At 41.1% G+C, this 22,791-nt stretch overlaps 1 protein-coding gene across 14 annotated transcripts in view; it reads left to right on the top strand.

The window, feature by feature from the left end:
* Positions 1-19,487, top strand: part of SH3TC1 (SH3 domain and tetratricopeptide repeats 1) — a 63,149-nt gene extending 43,662 nt beyond the window's left edge. For 9 of the 14 annotated variants that reach the window (XM_065597108.1, XM_042855523.2, XM_042855515.2 and 6 more), the window contains 8 exons: positions 1,616-1,657; positions 3,540-5,231; positions 6,694-6,874; positions 12,787-12,937; positions 15,132-15,254; positions 15,595-15,745; positions 17,448-17,644; positions 18,832-19,487. In XM_065597108.1, the coding sequence (XP_065453180.1) occupies positions 1,616-1,657; positions 3,540-5,231; positions 6,694-6,874; positions 12,787-12,937; positions 15,132-15,254; positions 15,595-15,745; positions 17,448-17,644; positions 18,832-19,089 (2,795 nt within the window). In that variant the 3' untranslated portion in view covers positions 19,090-19,487. Of the gene's footprint in view, positions 1-1,615; positions 1,658-3,539; positions 5,232-6,693; positions 6,875-12,786; positions 12,938-15,131; positions 15,255-15,594; positions 15,746-17,415; positions 17,645-18,831 lie in introns of all 14 variants that reach the window. The other 5 variants (XM_042855516.2, XM_065597112.1, XM_042855525.2 and 2 more) reach the window with 4 other exon arrangements.
* Positions 19,488-22,791: the final 3,304 nt, after the last annotated feature.

Raw genomic sequence — 22,791 nt, forward strand, 5'->3', positions numbered from 1 at the left:
CTCTGCATTTGTCACTGGTGCAACCACTACTTGAATACTGTGTCCAGTTCTGAAAGGAGGTTGATAAATTGGAGAAGTTTCATAGAAGAGCCATGAGAACATGTCTTATAGTGTGTTGGGGGAGGGGGAGGCTTGTTGCATCGGAGTCCAGTGGTATTATCCAGTGGTGGGAGTCTGTGGAGCTGGTAGTAGGGGAACCCAGGCTCTCCCTGCTCCACTGGGGCCCTGTGACTGGCAGGTCGGATATACAGCCTGGGGGTGGACGCCATCAAGTCTGCTCCCTGGGTCACTTCGTACCTCAGCCTCTGTCCTTCCAAAGTCAAAACAGGGCCTGTTTATGGACTCATAGGGTGGAGGGGAAGGAGGGGGTCTCCTTGACTGTGATCTGGAGGCTTTTCTTCAATAGCAGCCTGCAGTTCCTGGTCACCATAGAGCCTTCAGCAGCAGGACCTGGTTTGGGTAGTGTGGAGCTCCTGCAGTCTCTCTGACCACACACACACACACACACACACACACACACACACACACACACACACACACACACACACACACACACACACACACACACACACACACACACACACTCTCTCTCTCTCTCTCTCTCTCTCTCTCTCTCTCTATTTTGGCATTTATGCACAAAAGAATCATAAGGGATATACAACAAAGCAAATACTGCAAGTACTAGTATAAAACCATTAATTAGCTCAACATGTCATTCTAAATGGCTTCTAAAATAAAAAAGTTTCAAACCTGCTTTAACAGGATAGTTCCATGAGTCTATATTTTAGACTTTCAGTCATTTCCTTCACTCTTAGCAGCTTTATGTTGCATTTAGCATGTGAAGGACAATGAAGTCGTTCATTATAATGTGAGTAACTGAATTTCATCAGAAACATCAATAGAAGAATATGCAATCAAACAAATTATCCTACAGGAATTGACGTAAGCCAGAACTTGTTAAGGAACCAGATACAAATACCGGTTATGGAGGTTGTTTGCGATTGATTAGAAATCCTTTGTGGAAGATTTGATGGTCTGTTCTACATAATATGACCATTCTTAGCTCTTCTTTAGATGTGCTCTGTTAAACACACATAGCATTTAAATCTGGATCATGAATATGGCTGTTAGAAAATATATGGGTTATAATGTGCTAATGCTATAACATAGTGTTTTTTGGGTTATACTGCATTCTAGGGAAGAGCTTTATATTTTTACACTGTCCAGTCATAGATACCAAAAATATATTCTAATATTACCAATAGATGAATTTAGATATTGTGTAATGCAACTGCCACCTGGTTTAACTCCAGGTCAGTTTTACTTTTATAGCTGTACACTGCCATATGTTCAGGCAGAGGTACAGTTACTCTTAAATATTACATGTTGTGTAATGAACATGAATGATTGTAATAGTGTAGAAGAAGTGAATCATAAGCATAGGAGTAGCTCACCAGTGAACTAAGCTTTTTGTTAATTTTTACAAGTTTATATCAATGATCCATTCTTTTTAACATCCATAACCCACCTGAATACTATAGGTAGAAAGGATTAAATAGTCCTGCTGGAGAAAAGACAAGGTATAATTACTGGTGCTATTTTCATTTTCTTTTAGACAGATTAGAAGAATTAGAATTTCAGAACCCTCAAGAACAAGGTAAAATGTATAATATATTTTATATTATTTTTGATCATCTTAGGTCTTTGTTTCTGATCTTATTGTAGGACAATTAATAGGTTTTCATATTTTAAAATTGTTGTTTCCGTTTGGTATGATTCTCCCCCCCCTTCTGTGTCTGTTCACAGAAAGGTTTTGTGTTATATACTTTTGTTGTTATATACTCCTTTTCAGACCTCCCTTGTCATGCAGTCCTGCTGTGAATTTCTCTGGCTAGGCAGGCAGAATGTGTTATGTGACACTCATGAAGTGTTCAGAATCTGCTACAAACACTTTCATGCTCTTAGGGTGTGATCATCTCATGAGCATTTTCCTGATGATGTTTTGCTGTCATTTAATATTATTATTTGTATTGCTGTTGCATCTTGGTCCTACGTCTTGGATCAGGGTTCAGTTGTGCTAAGCACTGAACGCACACATAACAATGAGATGGTTCCTGCTCTTACAAGCTTACATTCTAAATATAAAATGAGAATCCTGCTGGATAGTTTTGGGGCAGGAATTCGTGGGAGTTCACAGAACTTTCTAAATGTGCAGCCCCCATAAACTCTTAGTGATACTCAATTGTTCTTTTCCTAATTGACAAAGTCTATGGGCAATTCCTCTCCCCCGTGCTAACCCCAACTACCTGGGCTGAGAACTAGTGAGATCTACAAAATGTGGGGAAAGAAGCCTTCAGAGAATTGGGGAAGGAGAGCGATATGGATAACGTCTTCTGTTCCCTTTAATAAATGTATAAGGCATTCAGATGTCACAGTGATGGCAGCAGTAGGAGAACCTAGACTGAGAAGGACCAGTCATCAATTGGTGTAAATTGGTGTAGCTCCATTAAAGTCAATTTACACCAGCTGAGGATCTGGCCCATAGACTGGAAGAGGAAACTTTCCCCTAGGTTGGAGGTCATGATGGCAGTAATAGGCTTCTGTGGCCCTAGAGCACCTTCCAGGAGGTGAGATGTGTGACAGAAGGACTTATTATAGCATCCTTTAGTCCCTTTCCAAACTACCATGCAGGGGAGTCCTTGCAAAGCTGGGCTCTCCTCTGACCAGGGGAATTGCATATCCTGAGTGGCCTACCAAATCCTGCACATTGCTCCCCCTCCCAATCCCCCTGAGCTAGTTCCATTGCTGGAGGGTGGAAGGAAGCAGGATTTGCTTCTTATTTGCGATTGCACCAAACACAGCACAGATCTGACTCATTCTAGACTCATTTTTCATTAACTGAAAAAGGCTCATCACTGAGGCTATAGGCCTGCTACATCTTTAATCTTCCCAGCATACTCCTATGCTCAGAGAAACAAAGAGATATCATTACAGTTAATAGGATGGCTTTTTATGACTTGGGTTGGTTGGAAAATTTCTATTAATTTTTTTAGTTGAAAAATTGGGTTTTCAACTAAATGAAATTTTTTGTAGAGTGTTTTCTTTTCTTGAATGTTATATATTTCTGTCAGAAAACAAACAAACAAAAAGCCCAAACTGATTTAAGTTTGTTATTTTATTTTGAGAGAGAGTTTTTGGCAGTTTTTGCCTGAAATTTATTTCAATTTGCGGCAGTTTTTAGCAACCAAAACCTGGAGGGGAAAAGTGTGTGTTTGTTTTGTTTTGTTTTAAAAAATGTCAAAATTTTCAATGGGGAAAAACAACCATTTTCCCACTAGCTGTATTTATAACCCTCACACAAGTATTCTACTTCATTGAAGAGTATAAACATTAAAAGTCTTCTAAAGAGAAAATGAAAGTTCTATTTATGTTTTCTTTACACCACTGTCTGTCGATTAATTTTGCTTGAATTTCCTGCTCCATAAATCTGTCTATATTCATGTATTTAGTTGGATCTCTAAATTGCTTTTGAATTTCAGAAATGCCACATCCCTCATCTAATACAGACTCCAGTAGAATGAGGGAGATGGTAAAAGAAGCCCTTATGAAATGTAAAGATTTCCAGCTCCAGTTGAAAGGAACATCTAGTCAAGGGAACGATTTTCCTAGTTCTTCAAATCAGCAGACCTGTGCCTTGGCTGAAGAGCCACGTTTCTGCATACAAGAAGATAAAGAAGATCAAGGGTCTGGGGTCTTTGAGTCATTATTGTTGTTCTTAAACAGTAAAGAGTATGAGGTGCACTTCAAAAACCTGTATGACTTCTCCTTCCCGTTTCTTAACACCACATTTTATGGCTACACTGGTGAAGACGAACTGGTTGACTATTTTGGACTGGCAAGGGAGGCAGCAAAGAAAGCAAATCTGCCTTGGGCCCTAACAAGGTTATGCTTTCTCTTGGGTAGACTGAGTGTTAGAAAGCTTAAATTTTCCCAAGCTCGCGTTTATTTTGAAGAAGCCTTAGGAGCTATAAGAGGAGGTTTTAGTGACCTGTATCTTGTAGTTGCTCTTTATACAAATCTAACAGTCATCTACTTGAAACAGAAGAACAAAGAAAAATGTGCTCATATTTTTGACAAGGTTACTTCCCTGCTCATGGGAATTCCCAACTACATCTGTAGCACTGACATGGAGTCTGACATACTAAGGTACGCTTTAAAGAGGACAGTACTGAGTCAGAGCAAGCATGCAGAAGCCAGAGCATGCTTCCTATTGGCAAAACATTACACGAAACTTAAACAATATGAAGAGGCACTACCATTCCTAGAAAGGCTGCAGCTTTTGAATAATGACTTGGATTTACCAAAGAGCTCGCTGTCAGCCGACTGCTATTTTAAACTAGGTGAGTTCTACAGTCAAAAATGCTTGCCACACATTGTGCTAAGTTGCATAAAGGTTGCCTCTTCCCAGGGATCATATACTCTAATGGACTCTTTGAGAAGCATTGATTTAGTCACCAAAAATGCTCCCAAACTCCATAGGCTGAGGAAAGCTGGGCAAATGCTCCCATCCCAAATTGCGCCTTATCTCAGACAGGCACTTTCCTCAGCATTTACCAATGAGCAGCAAAAACTGTGCAGCACAATTTATCTTAGCTTATCGGAACTGTACAGTCATCACAGACTGTATGGAGAAGCCATTGTTTATATGGACAAAGTACTGCACTTCAATACTTCTGCCCATGCTGGAGAAACTATTAACCATTTAATTTCACTTGCTTGGTTATATATTCTTCACAGGCAAAATACTGTAGCTTTGGCCATTTTAAATACCATAATAGACTCTTCATTGAGTAGTCCTCAGCAGTTAGGTGTTATTTATAATATGACTGCCATTGCTTTGAAACGAACCAACAACACAAAACAAGCTGTTGTGAGTTACTACAAAGCTCTGCACATTTCAGAAGAGCCTGATATGGTACACAACCATGCTGTAGTTCTGGCTAATTTTGGAACTCTCTGCCTGCATTTAGCAGCCAATTTTTTGGCAGAGCACTACTATGTCAAAGCAGTAAAGCTATTCTCTGGACTTCCAAGCTTGGATTGTGGTCACAATTTTACTCAAGTCCTCCTCCAACTGGGACGTTATTATGCTAATGGAACTCGTAAGAAAAGAGGACAATTTTATTATGAATGGGCATTATTGGTGGCAATGGAAACAAATCATTTGGAAAGTAAGTACATTTGTTTTTCAAATACATTTTACTGTACCCTGGGAGTTTGGGAATGTTTGCTATCTATTACATTCCAGCTTAAGCAATATTTTTTTATTTTCAGTTGATGTGACAGTTATATGAGTGACTCAAAACCCAGAAATCCTGTGTTTACACTGAAAGCATGCATGTGAGAGAGGAGAGGAGAAAGGGAGAATGGTCCAGTTGTTAGGCACTAGACTGACTCAGAAGATATGATTTCACTTCCCTGCCCTGTCACAGACTTCCTGTGTGACCCTGAAGAAGTCACTTAGCCTCTCTGTGTCTGTTTGCCAACTGTGAAATGGGGAAAAAATAGTGGGAAATAGTATTTCCCTATGTGACATATTGAAAACTATGTTAAAATGATAAGATATCACTTTAAATCTCAGGAGTTTTTCTAGTCTTGCTTGCAGGCTAGGGGTCTCTGTAGGAAAGCACGTAATCTGTGTCTTTCAGCTATCAGTTTTCAGAGAGCCAGCCTAGAGCAAGGTGGGGTGAGTTGTGTCTGTCTACGTAAGGAACTGTGCTTTCTCTCTCTGTTTTTTAGTTCTTGTGTGTTAAAGTTCTGGAGATTAAGAAATAAAACCGAGTACTATATGTTTTTATCTAACTTCTCTGTTTGTAGGCCATGATCATAATACTCTACCTCACAGGGGTGTTGTGAGGATAAAGACATTAAAGATTGCAAGGAGTTCAGATGCTATGGTAATGAAGATCATACCTTCAATTGATAGGTTGCAAAGTCAGGCATTCAGAAATGCCAGAATTAAGATCTCAGAGGTTACTTCAATTCAGGTCCCTTTGTGTGTATGCATCATGAGACCATCTTTAATGATATGATCACATGCTATTTGGCAAAGAGAAGTAACTGAGGCAAAGTCCTTGCTCTTTGAATACTTTTTAGGATTGTCAGAAATTATGTAGAAAATGAAAATCTTGACAGAAAGAAACTAGTTCAAAAATAAAAGTAAATGAAAAATGCCTGTGAGCCAGGCAGTGTCTGGAGAGGAAATGAACTGTGTAGTAAACGTGGAGGACATCAATTTTAATTTTAAATTGTAAAAATTAAGTAAAGTTTTTTTTTCACGTACTTGATCCACCTGGTGGCAAGAACAGCTACACTGTTGGTCTTACTGAATGACACTTCATTGACCGGCAGGCAGGAGATGCAGAAAGAACAATGCTTTTAGCACCTTTTATTCCAGACACAAAGCATGAGGTCATCTCCAGTCTTCACTAGTTAAGGCAGAGGGGGGATGTGGCAGTGGAGTGTACATCTGCCATGGTACAGGACAATGTCTGAAAAAGATATTATGTCTGACAATGTTCCAGCAATTCCGGATTACAACAGGAGTGAGTTCACTTAAGCCTCATTTCATTTTTGTTTAAAATAAAGATTCATGTTGAGTATTCATTTCTATTTCCTAATCTGTTTTCCCAGGTCAGCTCCAAGCTGTTCAGTTGCTGTGCCAATTCTACACTACAGTTGTTCCAGATGAAGCTCAATGTGTCATTTACAATGAATATCAACTGTCCTTGGCTAGGAAAATGTCAGACAAAGTTTTGGAGGGACAAATTTTGGAAACCATCAGTCAGTTGTATCTCTCTTTAGGCACAGAAAGGTGAGGTCTATTTAAACGACTGGTTTTGTTTTGTTTTGTACTCATGAAAAGATTTAGCTCTGGAGGGTAAGGTCAGCAGGCAGGGTATTGGCAATGGCAGTACAGTCTTCTCCCACACTGTTCTGCTAATATGCCTTTGCTTGGAATTGCAGAGTCTGCCTTCACAGCTGAGAGTTTAATTGGTGCAGATTTTCAAATGAACTCCAGGCCAGATTTTCCAGTGTTCAGCACTCACAGTTGGGGCCATCCTCAGCAGCCCTCCACAAGCTGAACTCTTCTGAAAATTTGCCCTATTGGTGTCCCTGCTGTGACCGATGTTAACAAAAGTTATCTATCCTTCTGTTATAATACTCTGCCTATCTGTGGTTTTACTTGTATACTGGGGACACCTGCAAAGTTCCATACTGCCAGCCAGAAGTGATTCAAATACTTTTTAGATGCAGCTGTGCTTGGTGCTTCTTTGTTCAGAGTACATCACCCTGGGTGTTGACCACAGGACATCAGGATCAAACTCCTCACTTTATTGTCTGCATTAGTGATTCTGGTGCTCCAGTTACCTGAGACTTGAAATCAGATGCCACCAATAGAGTGAATTATTACACTTCCTGGGTTTGCATCAGGCCTACATCCCCAGTGAAATGAGTGTAATGTTACTAGCCTAATTGCAAGAGGACATCTAGAAAAACTATTTTATTTAAGGGCAAATCCTGTCCCCATCTCTGTGGATGTTGATGGCCTTTGAGCAGCATAGTTCCACTGCGCAAGTGTGGGAGGCTGGATCCAAGTGAGGCATGCAGCCCTGGCAAAGGACAGTCCTCTTACACATATATCCCCTAGGTAGTAGCATAGAGGAGCTGGGAGAAAGGTGACTGTGGGCAAGCCAGGAGCTGAGCTAAGGATCTGTGTCTGTGAGGATCCTCCCATTCTCTCCCTGAGAGAGAGGCCATGTAAGTGCTCCACATCAGTTACTGGGAAAAAATAACCACTGCAGAGTGTCAACATGGCTGCTCTGTGGCCTCTGCAGACTGATTCCTCTCCCCACCTACCTCTGTATCTCCACAGCACCTGGCCAACTGTACTTGGTCCTGAGCGTATGTGAAGGGTCCACATCAAAACATAGTGCAATTAGCTGTCCGTACCAAGGAAAGCCTCAATTCCTAGAAGGCATGGCTGGTCAGAACTGACATGAATAGATAAAATGTGTGGACACTTGCATAGTGTCAGGTTTTGGCCACTGCCATCTAGCTTTCGTTTCTAGGAGCTTCTCATTCTTCTCCTGGGGACAGTCTGTGCCAAAAAAATAAAAATTCTGCACCAAAATATTAAAAATTCAGTGCACAATATTTTAAAATTCTGCAAATTTTATTTGTTAAAATAACACTACATAATCATGCCAGTGTCAATTATGTTGGTAATTTATTTCAAAATACCAATCAGCAAGTATGTCTGTAACAATATGGACACACACACAAATTTCCCCAGGAGTAGAGAGTTAAAGAAACCCCTATGACAACCCAGTTCCTGTTTCTCTGCCCTCTTCCCCACCCCTGCCCAGAGCCCCAGCCAGGGGGCCAGACACCCACAACCCTCTCCCCACCAGAGCTCATCTGTGGGGGCTCCCCCAGCTAATACACCCTCCCCCACAAAGCCCAGCTGCAAGGTTCCCCCTTGCCCAGACACCCCTCCTCCTCCTCCTCCCCCACCCCCCAGCCCTGAGCCAAGGGATCCAGAGGGAGAAACACCCTGATGCTTGGTCCCAGGCTTGCATGGAGTTTCCTGAGTGCCACCCTCTCCTTCCCTCAGGGCATGCTGGGAACTGCAGCTGCCAGGAATCCTCTAACTCAGTGGTTTTCAAACTTTTTTTCTGGTGACCCAGTTGAAGAAAATTGTTGATGCCCGCCACCCAACGGAGCTGGAAATGAGGGGTTTGGAGTGTGGGAGGGGCTCAGGTCTGGGGCAGAGGGTTGGGGTGAAGGCTGTGGGGTGGGGCCAGGAATGAGGGGTTCAGGGTGTGGGAGGGGGCTTGGGGTTGGGGTGCGGGAGGGGGTCAGGGCTCTGGGCTGGGGGTGCAGGCTCCAGGGTGGGGCTGGGATGAGGGGCTTGGGGTGCAGGAAGGGGCTCTGGGTTTGGGGGGGCTCAGGGCTGGGGCAGGGGATTGGGGTGCGGGCTTACCTCGGCCACCTAGGAGCCAGACCTGCTGCTGGCCACTTCTGGGGCACAGCTCAGGTGTCAGAACAGGTAGGAACTAGCGTGCCTTAGCCAGGCAGCGCCACCGATGGGACTTTTAACTGCCCAGTAGGTGGTGCTGACCAGAGCCGCCGTGACCCAGTGCCTTACATTCCGCAACCCAGTACTGGGTTGTGACCCACAGTTTGAAAACCAGTGATCTAGCTCCCTCTCCCTCCCCTCAGAAGTGTCTTCTCTATGCAAGCTGGGCTCTGCCGAGTCCAGTGGCCCCTCATGGTGGCTAGCAGCATTGCAGCCCATTTCTGTGGGTGAAAGGAAATTGTCTGTGCACAATGTTAATTTCTGCAAAATTCTGCATTGGGCAGTGGCGCAGAATTCCCCCAGGAGTAATATTCATTTGGTTTAACTAAAGAAAAAACAAAGGAGCTGACTGCAAGAGTTGATCTATAGCTATAATAATTAAAAGTGTCTTACCCAGGGGCTGGGAGGAAGAGAGAGGCTGTGCATGTGTCGCTTGCTGAGCAATTGTTCAGTGATTTTGAGATCTGTGCTGGATGCATTGTCTGGATGTTTTTTCCCATCCATTTTGATTCCTCTGATTAGGGCTATTTCATCTCAGATTAAGTGGGGGTCATTTATTTGAGACTCTAGAATGCTTTAAACCAAGCTTGGTCAAGAGGGTTTTTCAAGTTTGGGGGATATATTCTCAAAGCCGCTGTATTGGACTCAGCTCAACCTTATACATACCTGACTTTTTAAGATTGCATTATTGAATTTATCAACAACAATCACTTGAGGACTTGATATGCTTTACAGAAGATTAGTCTCAGTCCAGGTCTGATTCACAGTGGTCAAGCAGAGCTATTTTAATTAGCTATAGGGGCTGAAGTTCAAGTGGCTGATTTTGAGAATGTCATTAACTGCTGTGTGATGCTTAATGATAGTAAACTCTGGGCAAACCCTTAGGAGGAGTTGGAGTAGAATAAGGAGATAGTTAAAATCCATAGGTTAGTTGGATTTTAACCAATTGAAGAGGCTGATTCTTTTGTGTGTGTTTTAATACATGGATTTCATGTCACCTGGGATCCTTAGTCCCAAATGGCCCTGTGATAAATGAAGATGGGGGGAGTAGTTCCCTTTTGATAACCACCCAGCCGGCCAGTTAGCTGTAAAATTCCTCTTGGTAGCTGTTCTCTACTTGCTTCACCTGTAAAGGGTTAACAAGCCCACAGGTAAAAGAAAAGGAGTGGGCACCTGACCAAAAGAGCCAGTGGGAAGGCTACAACTTTTTAAAATGGGAAAGAAACTTTCCCTTTGTCTGTTGCTCTCCGGGCTGAAGAGACGGGGAGGCAGGAATGCTGTGTAAAGTTTGAACCAGATATGAAAATCATCAGATCATATCTAGAACTACTTTTAACAACTCAAAGGTGTCAGTAGATCAGAATGTTTAGCTAGACGCGATCAGGTTAATTTCTGTTTATTTGTTAAGGTTTGTGGATCTCCTCTGTGCTAACCCCAGATGCTTTTGTTTGCTTGTGACCTTTAAGCTGAACCCCCAAGAAAGCTATTTTGGTTGCTTAATTTTTGGAATTTCTCTTTTAAAATCTAGCAAAAGCCTGCGTTCCAGATGTATTTTCTTTCTTTTTGTTTTTAATAAAATTTACCTTTTTTTTAAGAACAGGATTGGACTTTTGGTGTCCTAAGAGGTTTGTGCATGTGTTGTTTAATTAGCTGGTGGCCACAGCTAATTTCCTTTGTTTTCTTTCTCAGCTCTTCCCCGAAGGGGTGGGGGGGATGGTGAAAGGACTTGAGGGTAACCAAAAGGGAGGAAGTCCCAAGTGTTCTTCCTGGGTCCCAAGGTTTTTTTTTTTTTTTTTTTTTTTTGCATTTGGGTGGTGGCAGCGTTTACCAAGCCAAGGTCAGAGAAAAACTGTAACCTTGAGAGTTTAATAGAAGCCTGGAGTGGCAAGTATTAATTTTTAGAGTGACAGAGTGGGGATTCAGCCTTGATGGCCCATATGTGAATTTGGCAGATAACTGAATTATGATTCTTGGCCTTTACTCAACCCCTAGTCTGTGATGTTAAATTGTAAAGTCATCAATATTAGGAACCGCATTCTGAAGGTATGTGGATAATTGGAGCCCTAGGAAGTAGTGTAAAGTGTGTATTTGTCTTCTACAGAAAACATTTTGCTATTATGAAGAGAGAGCTTTGAAGGGTCATGCTAGTTCTTGTGGGTGGTTTTGTTTGTTTGTTTTTTTAATACCCTTCCAACCTATGGCTACTTTTTTGAAAATCAGGCTTGTATTTTTTTAGCTACCAAGGAAGTGGAGTCATCCTTGTTGCTAAGGTATGGGATACCAGATATGAAATACTTTGGCTGAAATGGAGTCTAAATCCTGGAAGTGGTCTGCACTAATGGCTGTGGACTCAAACCAGCTTGGCCCCGATCCTGCAATTGAATCCATGCCAGACGATCCTTGTACCTGTGCAGAGTCCCACTGAGTTCACAAGACAAGGATCTGGCCTGTGGGTCTGATTGCAGGATTGGAGTCCTATGCCGTGTATGGTATGTCTTTATACTCCTTGGAAAATCATTTCATTAGCAAGGTATGTATTGTTAAAGCATTGCTAATATTTGAGGTTTGAAATAGTTTGTGTTAAGGATTCATTGTAATATGGTGTCGTTCTTAATATGTTATTTGATATGCTTATGCTGTATGTTCAGGGGAAAGGATATATTGGGAATGTGGTCAGGATGACTGGTTGACTGCTTCTGTGATTTGAGAATATTCTCAGGTGAATTCTGAGACAGATCAGTAGGGCTTACACATCTAGTGAAAATATGTTGATATTTATGAGCACAAGTGATCAGAATCTAGGTTATCTCATCAGAAAGACATCTCTTTCAAGAGCAGTGTCCTAGCACTGACTCCAAGGGAAGAGTGCCATCTACTGAGTTAGTAACATCAGCTTAAGAAGCATCTGGGTTTTCTTCAGAGGTCTCTCACACGGGTACTGATCAGGCCTAACCTTGCTTAGATTACAGCTCAAGGTGATCTAGTGAAAACAGATTTATTTTTTGTGATTTAATGCACCAGTCTGGAAAGAAAATAACTTGTTTTTTTTTAATATGGAGATATACCTATCTCATAGAACTGGAAGGGACCCCGAAAAGTCATCGAGTCTAGCCCCCTGCCTTCACTAGCAGGACCAAGTACTGATTTTTGCCCCAGATCCCTAAGTGGCCCCCTCAAGGACTGAACTCACAACCCTGGGTTTAGCAGGCCAATGTTCAGACCACTGAGCTCTCCCTCCTCCCATAATGCACCATAATGCTCTACGACAAGGACTGTAGGAACTAACCATCATGGCAGCAGATTCAGGGCCAAGGAGAGGTTATTTCAATCTGTCTCTGATACTGTTCACAAGAAAGAACATATCTGGAAGAAACTATCCTAAAATATTACTTTCTTATACTGGGAATTTAACAAAGCAGAGAGATGAAGGGATCAAACAAAACGAAACTTGAAGAGGTGAAAAATGTGAGAAGCTGGTTATTTACCAAAACCATCTGGGAAATATTATACCATGAAAAGAAGGAATCTTGAAATCTGACAGAAAATAGTAAACCCACTTTTTATTACACAAGGATGATATGCATCACAAAGTTATACATATGCACTCAGTTATTAGGATTTACTTTCTTTCTACTTTTACCTAGGGCTTACAGATCAGCTCTGGAATATACCAAAAGAAGCCTTGGAATATTTATAGACCTTCAGAAGAAAGAGAAAGAGGCATATGCCTGGCTTCAGGCAGGAAAGATCTATTATATTTTGAGGCAGAATGAGCTAGTGGATCTTTATATTCAGGTATGCTGAATTCTATCTAGGCTTTAAAATAACTGTACCTCTGTAGAAAAGAGTGATTGAGATACAGATGAGATTACTATGGGTGATGTAGCAAAAGAGAAACTGTATAATATAATGAGCCCAAATAGCTCTTGTTTTGAATTATTTGGGCTGCTTTGTTAAAGGTCTATCAGCATGTCTATGCAAAATTCTGGTTTTAGTGATTTGCTGTTTGGCTATGAAACATCATTTGGGGCATGACTACTATGCTCATAAAAAGCAACGGAGGGTTCTGTGGCACCTTTAAGACTAACAGAAGTATTGGGAGCATAAGCTTTCGTGGGTAAGAACCTCACTTCTTCAGATGCAAGACTATGCTCATAAGAACATAAGAATGATCATACTGGGTCAGACCATGGTCCATCTAGCCCGGTATCCTGTCTTCTGACACTGGACAATGCCAGATGCTTCAGAGGGAATGGACAGAACGGGGCAATTATTGAATGATCCATCTGTGTCATCTAGTCCCAGCATCTGGCAGTCAGAGGACTAGGAACACCCATGGGGTTGTCTCTCTGACCATCTTGGCTAATAAGTTTATGGACGATCGGTCCATCAATGGCTATCTAATTCTGTTGTGAACCCAATTAGAGGTGTGTCCTTCACAACATCCCCTGGCAACGAGCTCCAGGGTTGATTGAGCATTATGTGAAGAAGTACTTCCTTTTGTTTGTTTTAAATCTGCTGCTTATTAATTTCATTGGGTGACCCCTGGTTCTTGTGTAATGTGAAGGGGTAAAAAACACTTCCTTATTTACCTTCTCCACATCATTCATGATTTTATAGACCTTTATCATATTTCCCCTTAGTCATCTCTTTTCTAATCTGAACAGTCCCAGTGTTTTTAATCTCTTCTCATATGGAAGCTCTTCCATGGTCATTTTTGTAGCCCTTCTCTTCTCTATTTAGATTGTAAACTGTTTGGAGGCTGGGATTGTCTTTTACTATGAGTATGTAATAGGCCCCTAACTACCATAATACAAATAGAAATTAAATAAAAGAGTAGTAAAACTCCATTGTTAAGATGTTTGCAGAAAGTGAACAAAAAGGAGCATGAGCCCATTGGGAAGGAGTTCATTTTGAAGTATGACTGAGATTTCTTTGAAACTCTAATTTGACTATGGACACGCTATGTGCAGAAAGTGAGACTGTGTGTTTATTGAATACTATTCTCTGTGAGTCATTCAGTCACCCCTCTGGAATGCCCCAAAGAGCTTTACAATCTGTTACCAAGAATACTGGCCCCTTTTAGAAAAGATACACTACAGATTTACTAATTTTCGCTAAACTAATCCACACACTTTATACTGTACTTCATCTGAGCAGACTGGAGTGAAAGTCTCAAATTACTTAGACTTGCTGTACAGTTTTGTGATGATCATAATTAAAATGAAACTATTCTTGTCAAATAAATTAATTAATAAAATGCAGTGGTGTTGCATTCTCTTTTTAATGTATGTTCTCTTGTTTGCCCGTTCACACAATTTAATCATTTGCAAGAATCATTGCATTGCAATGGCCATTGAATGAATTAACAAGGTTCTGCTGTACTGTTGCAATATACATGGTTGTAATATTGATACAGTAGGAATACTTAATTTGCTTCATGCAGATGCTTTTTCCCCACTATGTCTTGTAAATTATATCCTTCGGGATCAATAACTGAGTATCCTGTACATGGCAGCATTCCTTTGTTTTATTAGGTGTGTCCTGACATTTCACTGTGTCTGAATTGGCATAAATTCATTTCCTAGCAGCAAGACAGAGGGACAAATTCTTTGTTCACTTTAAGGGAACCTCACTCAGATATATAATTAGAGCCTTGGGCCATAGACTTAAACCTGAGCTATAAACCCTCACTCTTTGAAATATCCAATTGTCAACTACTGTTTCTGTCTATATTAGCTGTTAAAGTGTTTATGTTGTAGCTATTGAGTATGTATGCTACAGCACTAAAGAATACTGTATATTGAACTGAACAGCCCTACAGTGAAAAAGAGATAGATAAGATGATGTAAGAAGACCTTGTGTCTCTAATGTTTATAATTCTGTACAGCAGGTACCAAAACCCATATACAATGGTATTTCATTATGGGGTTTTAGTTCTGAATGAGTAAAAATTACTTTATAACAGAATGTGCATTTTTCTTGCTAGGTTGCTCAAGATGCTGCTCTTTGTAATGGGGATCCAAACTTAGGAATGGAATTGTTTGAAGCTGCAGGAGACATATTTTTCAGTGGTACCTGGGAGAGGGAAAAAGCAGTGTCATTCTACAGGGTTAGTGATTGTTCCTTATTATTTGTATTGTGGTGGCACGTAGCGGTCACAGTCATGGACGCCATTGTGCGAGGCCCAAACAGACTTTTCCCACCCCAAAGAGCTTTACAAGCTGTTCTGTATTACTACTCTGAATTCTCTCAAATCCCTGGTTTCACTGAAGTAAATTGCAAAGCAACCTTTGACTTTGATAAAACTGGGATTTGGCTCTATGTGCATAAAGCAAAGTACAGAATTTGCTAAACGTGAGAAGAATATGGGCCATAGCTGTTATGAGTACACACATTTCTGGGCTTCAGCAATAACCAAACTGATCTCTTTATGCGTGTGCTTCTTTCAGGACAGGGCTCTTCCACTTGCCGTTAAGACTGGAAACAAAAAGGCAGAACTCCGATTATGCAACAAACTAGTGCAATTGCTGTTAAATCTACAGGATTATGAGGACAGTCTGGAATATGCACAAGTATCCCTCACACTTAGTGTGAATTTAGGTAAAGCTAATATTCACAGATTATTGATTGACGGAATTCTAGAAAAGAGTTGTCACTTCCTCCTTTGAATTTCATGATGCTTCTTGCCAAGGTTTTGTGTGCTAGGAAGTCAATACCATTTTCACTTCTGTTTTTGGATCCCCTCTAGCTGGAACAGGTGTCAGTTCTTGAGTTCTGTTTTTTGTTACATTTCTTAACTTAGCTTAGTCCAGTAATGTTCTACCTAACATTTTTCTAATTAGCTCACAGAACTGTAAATAGTGATCTGATATTACATGTTTCAGGGGGCAATTTCCAGATGAGGCCATCTGAAATCTAGCAATTGTTAGCATTAACCCTCTCCAGGTCTCACTTACTGTACATGAGGAATGGAGACTTGATCTGACATGTTGCACCTTCCATGCTGACCAGAGAATATGGAACAGTCTGTTAACATAATGAGAGACAAAATATGGTTCTTATTGTGTACCTGAATCTGCTAGATTCCTGTGTTTTATGGAAAATTCACAAGATGAAATTAACAAGTCCCTTGTTCCCCATTATCTGAGTGCCTCACAACCTTTAATGTATTTATACTGAAAAGACATCTATGAGGTAGGGAAGTGCTATTACCCCCATTTTACAGGTGGGGAACTAAGGCACAAAGAGACTAAATGACTTACCCAAGGTAGCACAAAAAATTTGTGGTAGAGCAGAGGTAGAATCCAGGTCTGCCAAGTCCCAGGCTAATGCCCCAACCACCGGATCATCCTTCCTCTCCTCCTTTCACATAAGGAGTGATTAATACTAATTAATTACAAGTAGCCATAAAGTGCTGTCTAGGGCACTACCTGTGACTTTGACTCCTTCCTTTCTTCAGTGATGAATAGAGCTGATAAAAAAATCAATAAAGAATTTGGGGTATTTGTCAAAATTTGTTACCCCCCCCCCAAATGTTGGTAATGTCTAACTTACTGAAACTTAACATTTTTCGATTGTTAAACGTCACTGATCAACTCTAGAGCCAGTTGAAAGAACAGAAATTTTTGACAAAATCTTTGATCAGAATTTTTTTTTGGGGGTGGTGGTGGGGGGATTGGTGAAAATTTTTGATGGAAAATGTTATTGAAATTAAGGCTATTTCAGTCACATCTAGTGATAAGAATGTAGTCAAGACCTGAGATCCTACTAACAGAGATTATCTCCTTTGATATGGGGTATGGTACCACCAACCATAAAATATTAAATAATCCAACCAGTGCTAAGAAAACCATTGTTTGATGCTAGAGTCCTCACAAAGACATATGACACACCCACTCTCTCACCCAAATATTTAATCATAAACCTAAAAAGGGATCAATATGTATCTTCCATAGGCTGGAAAAGAAGAGAGAGCAATTGCTATCCTTTTTATTTTCAAATATTTTAAAGGCAATCATACTGCAGTGTTTGTGTGTGTGGGGGGTGTGTGTGTGTGGGCATCTAACTACTTAGATTCAGCAATTCTTACTTAGAAATCAGCACTGCAGTATTTGGCCTTGGGTTTAGTCGGGCAAAGTGATTTTTATATAGAATAAAGTTTAATTACCAGAACTAAATAAAATGAAAACTAGAAAAGAAATAATACTTAAAGCAAAACATCTCACATATCACAGTGTGAGAGAATGTATCTTCTCCTCATTGTCTCTTAGATTGTATCCTGATTCACGTGTTATTTCATTAGGAAATCAGCTAAATGAACGAATAGCATATCACAGACTGGCTACTATCCATCATTGCCTGGGTCAGAATGAACTTGCTGAACACTTTTACTTAAAAGCGTTGTCCCTTTGCTCCTCTCCTCTGGAATTTGATGAGGAAACAGTGTATTATGTGAAAGTATATCTAATCCTAGGAGACATTATATTCTATGACCTAAAGGTGAGAAATATTTTTGATTGATTGATTGCTGTAGCGCCTAGGAGCTGTAGTTGTGGACAAGGATCCCAGAACAAAATCAAAGTCCCTGCCCCAATACAATACAAGGACACAATGAGATAATATTGGTCAGCACGATAGACTGTGGTCTCAGCATGCCAGCAGCATATCTATTTTCAAGTTTTTTGTAGTCATCATGGAAAAGGAGAGTTTCAAGGAAGGTCTGAAGGAAGATAATGAATTAGTTTTGTGGATGTTTACAGGGAGCATCTCCCAAGTGTGAGGGGCAGCATAGAATGAGGTACTCAAATAACAAATATGTTTGCATCATCTTATGTGTCAGCCCAGACATTTCACCAGGATAATCCTGCTACCTATGTATTTTGAGTGGAATATCTCAGAGCTGTGGGGATTAGATAGCTCAGTGCATTTTTAATGGAATATGGAGCTTTCTAGTACCTGGTATAAGTTCATCAAGGACAGATTTCTAGAATACTGTTTATGAACTCTCATACCTATTGGTGCTCTTGGTAGAGAGACCAGGGACCAAATAAACATGGAACCTGAACTGCCATCCTCCTCCCTGGAGGTGGTCCCCCTTGTTCTGGGCTGAAGCATAGTCATGGTGCAATATGGGGAAGGTGGTTCCACTGTTTGTTCTGTGGATAAACAAAGTTTGCAGTCTTCACAGCTGTCAATCCAGCATTTTTCACAAACACTACATTCACATTCACAAAACAGATTTAAAAAAAAATTCAACATACATTAGACAGAGAAAAAAGTAATACTAATACGTTGAAATTGCATGCTATTGTGTAGAATAACCTATAGATAGGTTAGGTAAAATATCTGAAAAAGCTGTAGAAAAAAGGATGGACCATACAGCAATATCTCAATAAAGATATGGAGAGCAGAGACTGGTTGATAGCTATCTAAGGGATAGAGTGGGAATTCAGGGCCTAATCTGCTTAGATGTTTTAAAAATCTCACTAGGCACCTATCTGCATCTTTAGGGGGGGCTAAATACCTTACAAAATCTGGCTGTAAGTGTCTAATGCTGAATTTTGCCTGAGTACAGCATTTAGGATTGGGACCCAAATTATCTCTTGCTTTGATATCTAATAAACTACTGCTCGGAAGCCAGGTTTATATACTTCTTAATATGACGTGTATATACCTTTTTATTTCAGGATCCTTTTGATGCAGCAGGATATTATCATCTGGCACTTGCAGCGGCCATGGACTTGGGCAACAAAAAGGCTCAGTTGAAGATTTACACAAGACTCGCAATAATCTACCACAATTTCCTTATGGATCGGGAGATGTCTCTTTTCTTCTATCAAAGGGCAAGAACCTTTGCAACAGAGCTTAACATTCGGAGAATAAATCTGGCACCTGATCAGCATTATAAGAACGCAACATGGGTACCTGTGAAAAATGTCATCTGACAACCTACCAGGCAGCTAGAGAAATATCATTTTGGTTTTGTCAGACAACACAGAATGTTTCTTGATATTCTATATTGTACATAATGTATATGGAACTTCAGGGGCACGGGCTAATATCCCTGTCTTGACAACAGTGGGCCAGATTTCACTTTTGTTGACACGTGCAACCACATAGTCTTCGGTGGAATTGGACATGAACATGAGGGCAGAATTCAGCCTAGGGATGAACTAACTAAAAAACCCACCCACAAACTTTTTTGTATTAGAAGAAATTTTCTGTATTAATTGTTTAAGTTCCTGTTTTTGAAAACTCATACAGGTCTTAGAATGTGATAAATATAAGTATGCAATGAAGTGTGGTAATAAAGCATTGTAGAGTGATAACATTCACTAGATAATCATGACCCCTTTTGTATTTAATGAGATCAACACCATTAAAATAGAGCCTAGGTGCTTTTGAAAATCTTATTAGGCACCTATCTGCATCTTTATGCACTTAATACCTTTAAAAATCTGTCCCTTAAGCACTTGAGCTCCTAAATCCCATTGACTTTCAATGAGACATGGGCTCCTAAGTGCCTAAGTACCATTTGAAAATGGGATTTAGGTTTCTAAGCCACTTGGGTGCTTTTGAAAATTTCACCCCAGATAAGATGGATTTGAGTCACTATTCATTTATGTTTCTAGGAACATGGAAAATCTGCTGCTCAGAAGATATGATGTGGCTACATCCTTTAATATAGTCTGGGAACTGTGAATATCTGAACTGAGCAGTCAGCCTTGAAATCTTCCTAGATTATGAGAAGTTGAAGGTCTTGCCATAGGTCATTAGAAAGGTAATTTCCCCTAGATTTATAAGAAGTTTCCAGATTCAAACTATTAACCCAGAGATGCAGCAATCTGGGAGTTAATGCACCCCACTTCACAGCTGGGTATTGCAACCTGCAAACTTGAAGAACTTCAGCAAATGTGTCTAATTATGAACTCTCCAGAATCAGGAAGATTGCTTTTCTGCTCATTACTTCGCCTCTTGTCAATTTCTCACAGCCACGGCACAAGTCAGTTTTCTGTTCCAAGTTGTCATTCAGAATCAATATAATTATAGCAATTGGAAGTAGAGCGAGTCTAGCATCACACTCCTATTCCAGGAAGAGAAAATCTACTTCTTCATTGAAATTCAATTGTGCTGTAAAGACCCATCTTTGTCTTTGCATCACTGCTTCCTGCTGCTGCCCTGGCACCGCAGACTCCTACTTGTATAGCATTTCAGTCCCCTACGTGAATTCATCCTTCTGAAGCGAGAGTGTGCTTATGCGGTGCACAGCACACCTTGGATATCTTGTGCATTTCCCTGAAGCCAGTTGAAATGCACAAGAAATGTGATCAGTCCTCAGCAGGTTTTTCAAAAGGCTGCAGCTGAGTTCTGTAACAGCTCTGGTTTTGTTACAGGCATGCTGTGCTTGTTTTTGTGCAGTGGCGGGTTAAAAATGAGTCCTAGGCATCCGATTTCAAAGAAAGATTCATGCTTAGGGTAGAGATGAGTGAATGGCATTTAGGCATCAAAGCTACTTCTCACCCTGCTTGATATCAAATCATCTTGGCCAAGAATGACAACAGTGAATATTTCCTAAGACGCCTCAGTGTGAATGTCAGAATTTAGGTGGGAGGGAGTGGTGTGGTCTGAAGGATAAGGACAGCATGTTTTATTGCTTTTAACGAGGTGACAGCAGTGTTAGTTGAGGGATCTTGCTTGTGGAACTTGATTGCAATTAAAATTATTTCATTTGAATCATCTGCCTTATTAGGGCACAGAATATAACTTCCTAAGCTTGTTAAGTGCTCAGTCTTGCAACCCTTAGTCGTGAGGTGCCTCACTGGAGTCAACATGAGTAAGTGGGCCTCAAATCTATAGATTTCCTCTTTAAAAAGTTTTCTATGGTGTATTGTAGAGCCAGCTACTGTCACGTAAATGGCCAATTGTAGGTAGCTAACAGAGGAGTCTTTCTTCCATTTCAATGCAGCAAACAGGCAGAGCAGCATGGATTTCAGCACATCTGTGAATCTAGATGTCCTGCATTATAATCCACGTGATATCAGGAGAGCTTCTTTGCCCGGAAAGCCAAGGAGAGGTCTCTGCAAGGAGTTTTTGAGGGTGAGCAATAGGAGGAGCCATAGGATCTAAGACTATGAAGATTCGGTGGTCCTAAAACCCAGCACAAGTTGTCTAGAAGGGCAGGAGCTGCTATTCTATTTTAAAAGGACCCAGATAGAAGGAATATTAGGCATCTCTTCACCTTCTGCTTCTGCAACTGCTGCTGAAGCTCAAAGCGGATCACAGAGCTTCCCGTGGATGTATTTCCCTGCCTAAATACAACCTGAGAGCTCCTTGGGCTCCCTGGCAGAGATACAACTGAGCACATTTTTGTGAACCCTCCTTATAAATATTCTCACATGCCAGAGCTTGTCATTTGGGATTTATCATTTACAATATAGTGTAGCACAGTGGCCTGCCCCTTTAAGGGCCTGTCAACCCAGGTCAGTTAGCCCCACCCTGCTACACCTGTGCAGGAGATAAGACTTTAAAAGCAGAAAACAGTGGTTGCAGGCATGCTGGGGATAACAACAGACAGGCTGCTCTGATGTGAGGCAAGAAGCTGGACTCAAGCTAGGAACTAGCTGAGGGTTATCACCTGCCAGATCCTTGTAGGAGGGTAGATCTAACCCAGATGGATGATTGGAGCCCGGAGCTGGTGGTTAGATGGTGAAACAGGTTGTTGCCACTGGGAGCCTGCCGGTAAGGAAGGGGTCTGAAGGTTGAGCCCAGTGGGGCTGAAGACTCTCTTTTGTTTTAATGTTGGTTTTGGACATACACCCAAGGCACTCTGTTTCCCTGGAAGGGATTGAATATCAAATCACCTCTATGGGAGGAGTAGGCAGAACCTGTTTGGGGGAAACCGATGAGGTGGAAGTGCCGCAAGGCTGGATCTCGCTGCAAAGGGGCTGCTCTGGGATGGTGAGTCTTGTTCACATAGGGTTATAGCTGTATCAGGTATTGCTTTAGTAAAGGGTCACATCAGTAGTACTTGCTTTTTTTTATTTTAACAAACAGAAGCCTTTAGCATTTTCTGTTAGTTATCAAATACGTACATAAAGAAGCTGTATCCTAAAAATGACATCTGACAGCAGTCCTTGTGCTTCAGAGAATGAACTAATTTCTAACTGGGGATGGGAAATTGTTTTCCTTCCTGCATAATAGCAGAAAGTTCAATTGAACAACTGCTTTATGTTTTTTCCCCTTGCTTACTGTAGATCACCTGTCAAAGCCTGGGGCGAGCTAATGACTAGTTATGGAATGTCCATTCCTTTTTTTACTGGTAGATGTAGAATGTTGATGCAGACTTTAGACATCTGGCCCCAGGAGTGCCGCCAGCTTTTTTGCCGCCCTAGGCGGTGGAAGGTCCCGCCCCTGAAATGCCGCCCCCAACAGAGGTGGCGGAAGGTCCGCCCCTGAAATGCCATCGCCGACAGGGGCGGCCGAAGATCTGGCCACCGCGGTCACTGGCCACCAAATGTTAGCGCCCTAGGCAACCACCTAGATTGCCTAATGGGTTGCGCTGGCCCTGTCTGGCCCAAGCTTTTCTTTATTTACACCAATTTTCATAGATTCTAAGGCCAGAAGAGATCATTATGATCATCTAGTCT

Source organism: Chrysemys picta, chromosome 5 (genome assembly GCF_011386835.1).
Source record: "Chrysemys picta bellii isolate R12L10 chromosome 5, ASM1138683v2, whole genome shotgun sequence".
Classification (NCBI taxonomy): Eukaryota; Metazoa; Chordata; order Testudines; family Emydidae; genus Chrysemys; species Chrysemys picta.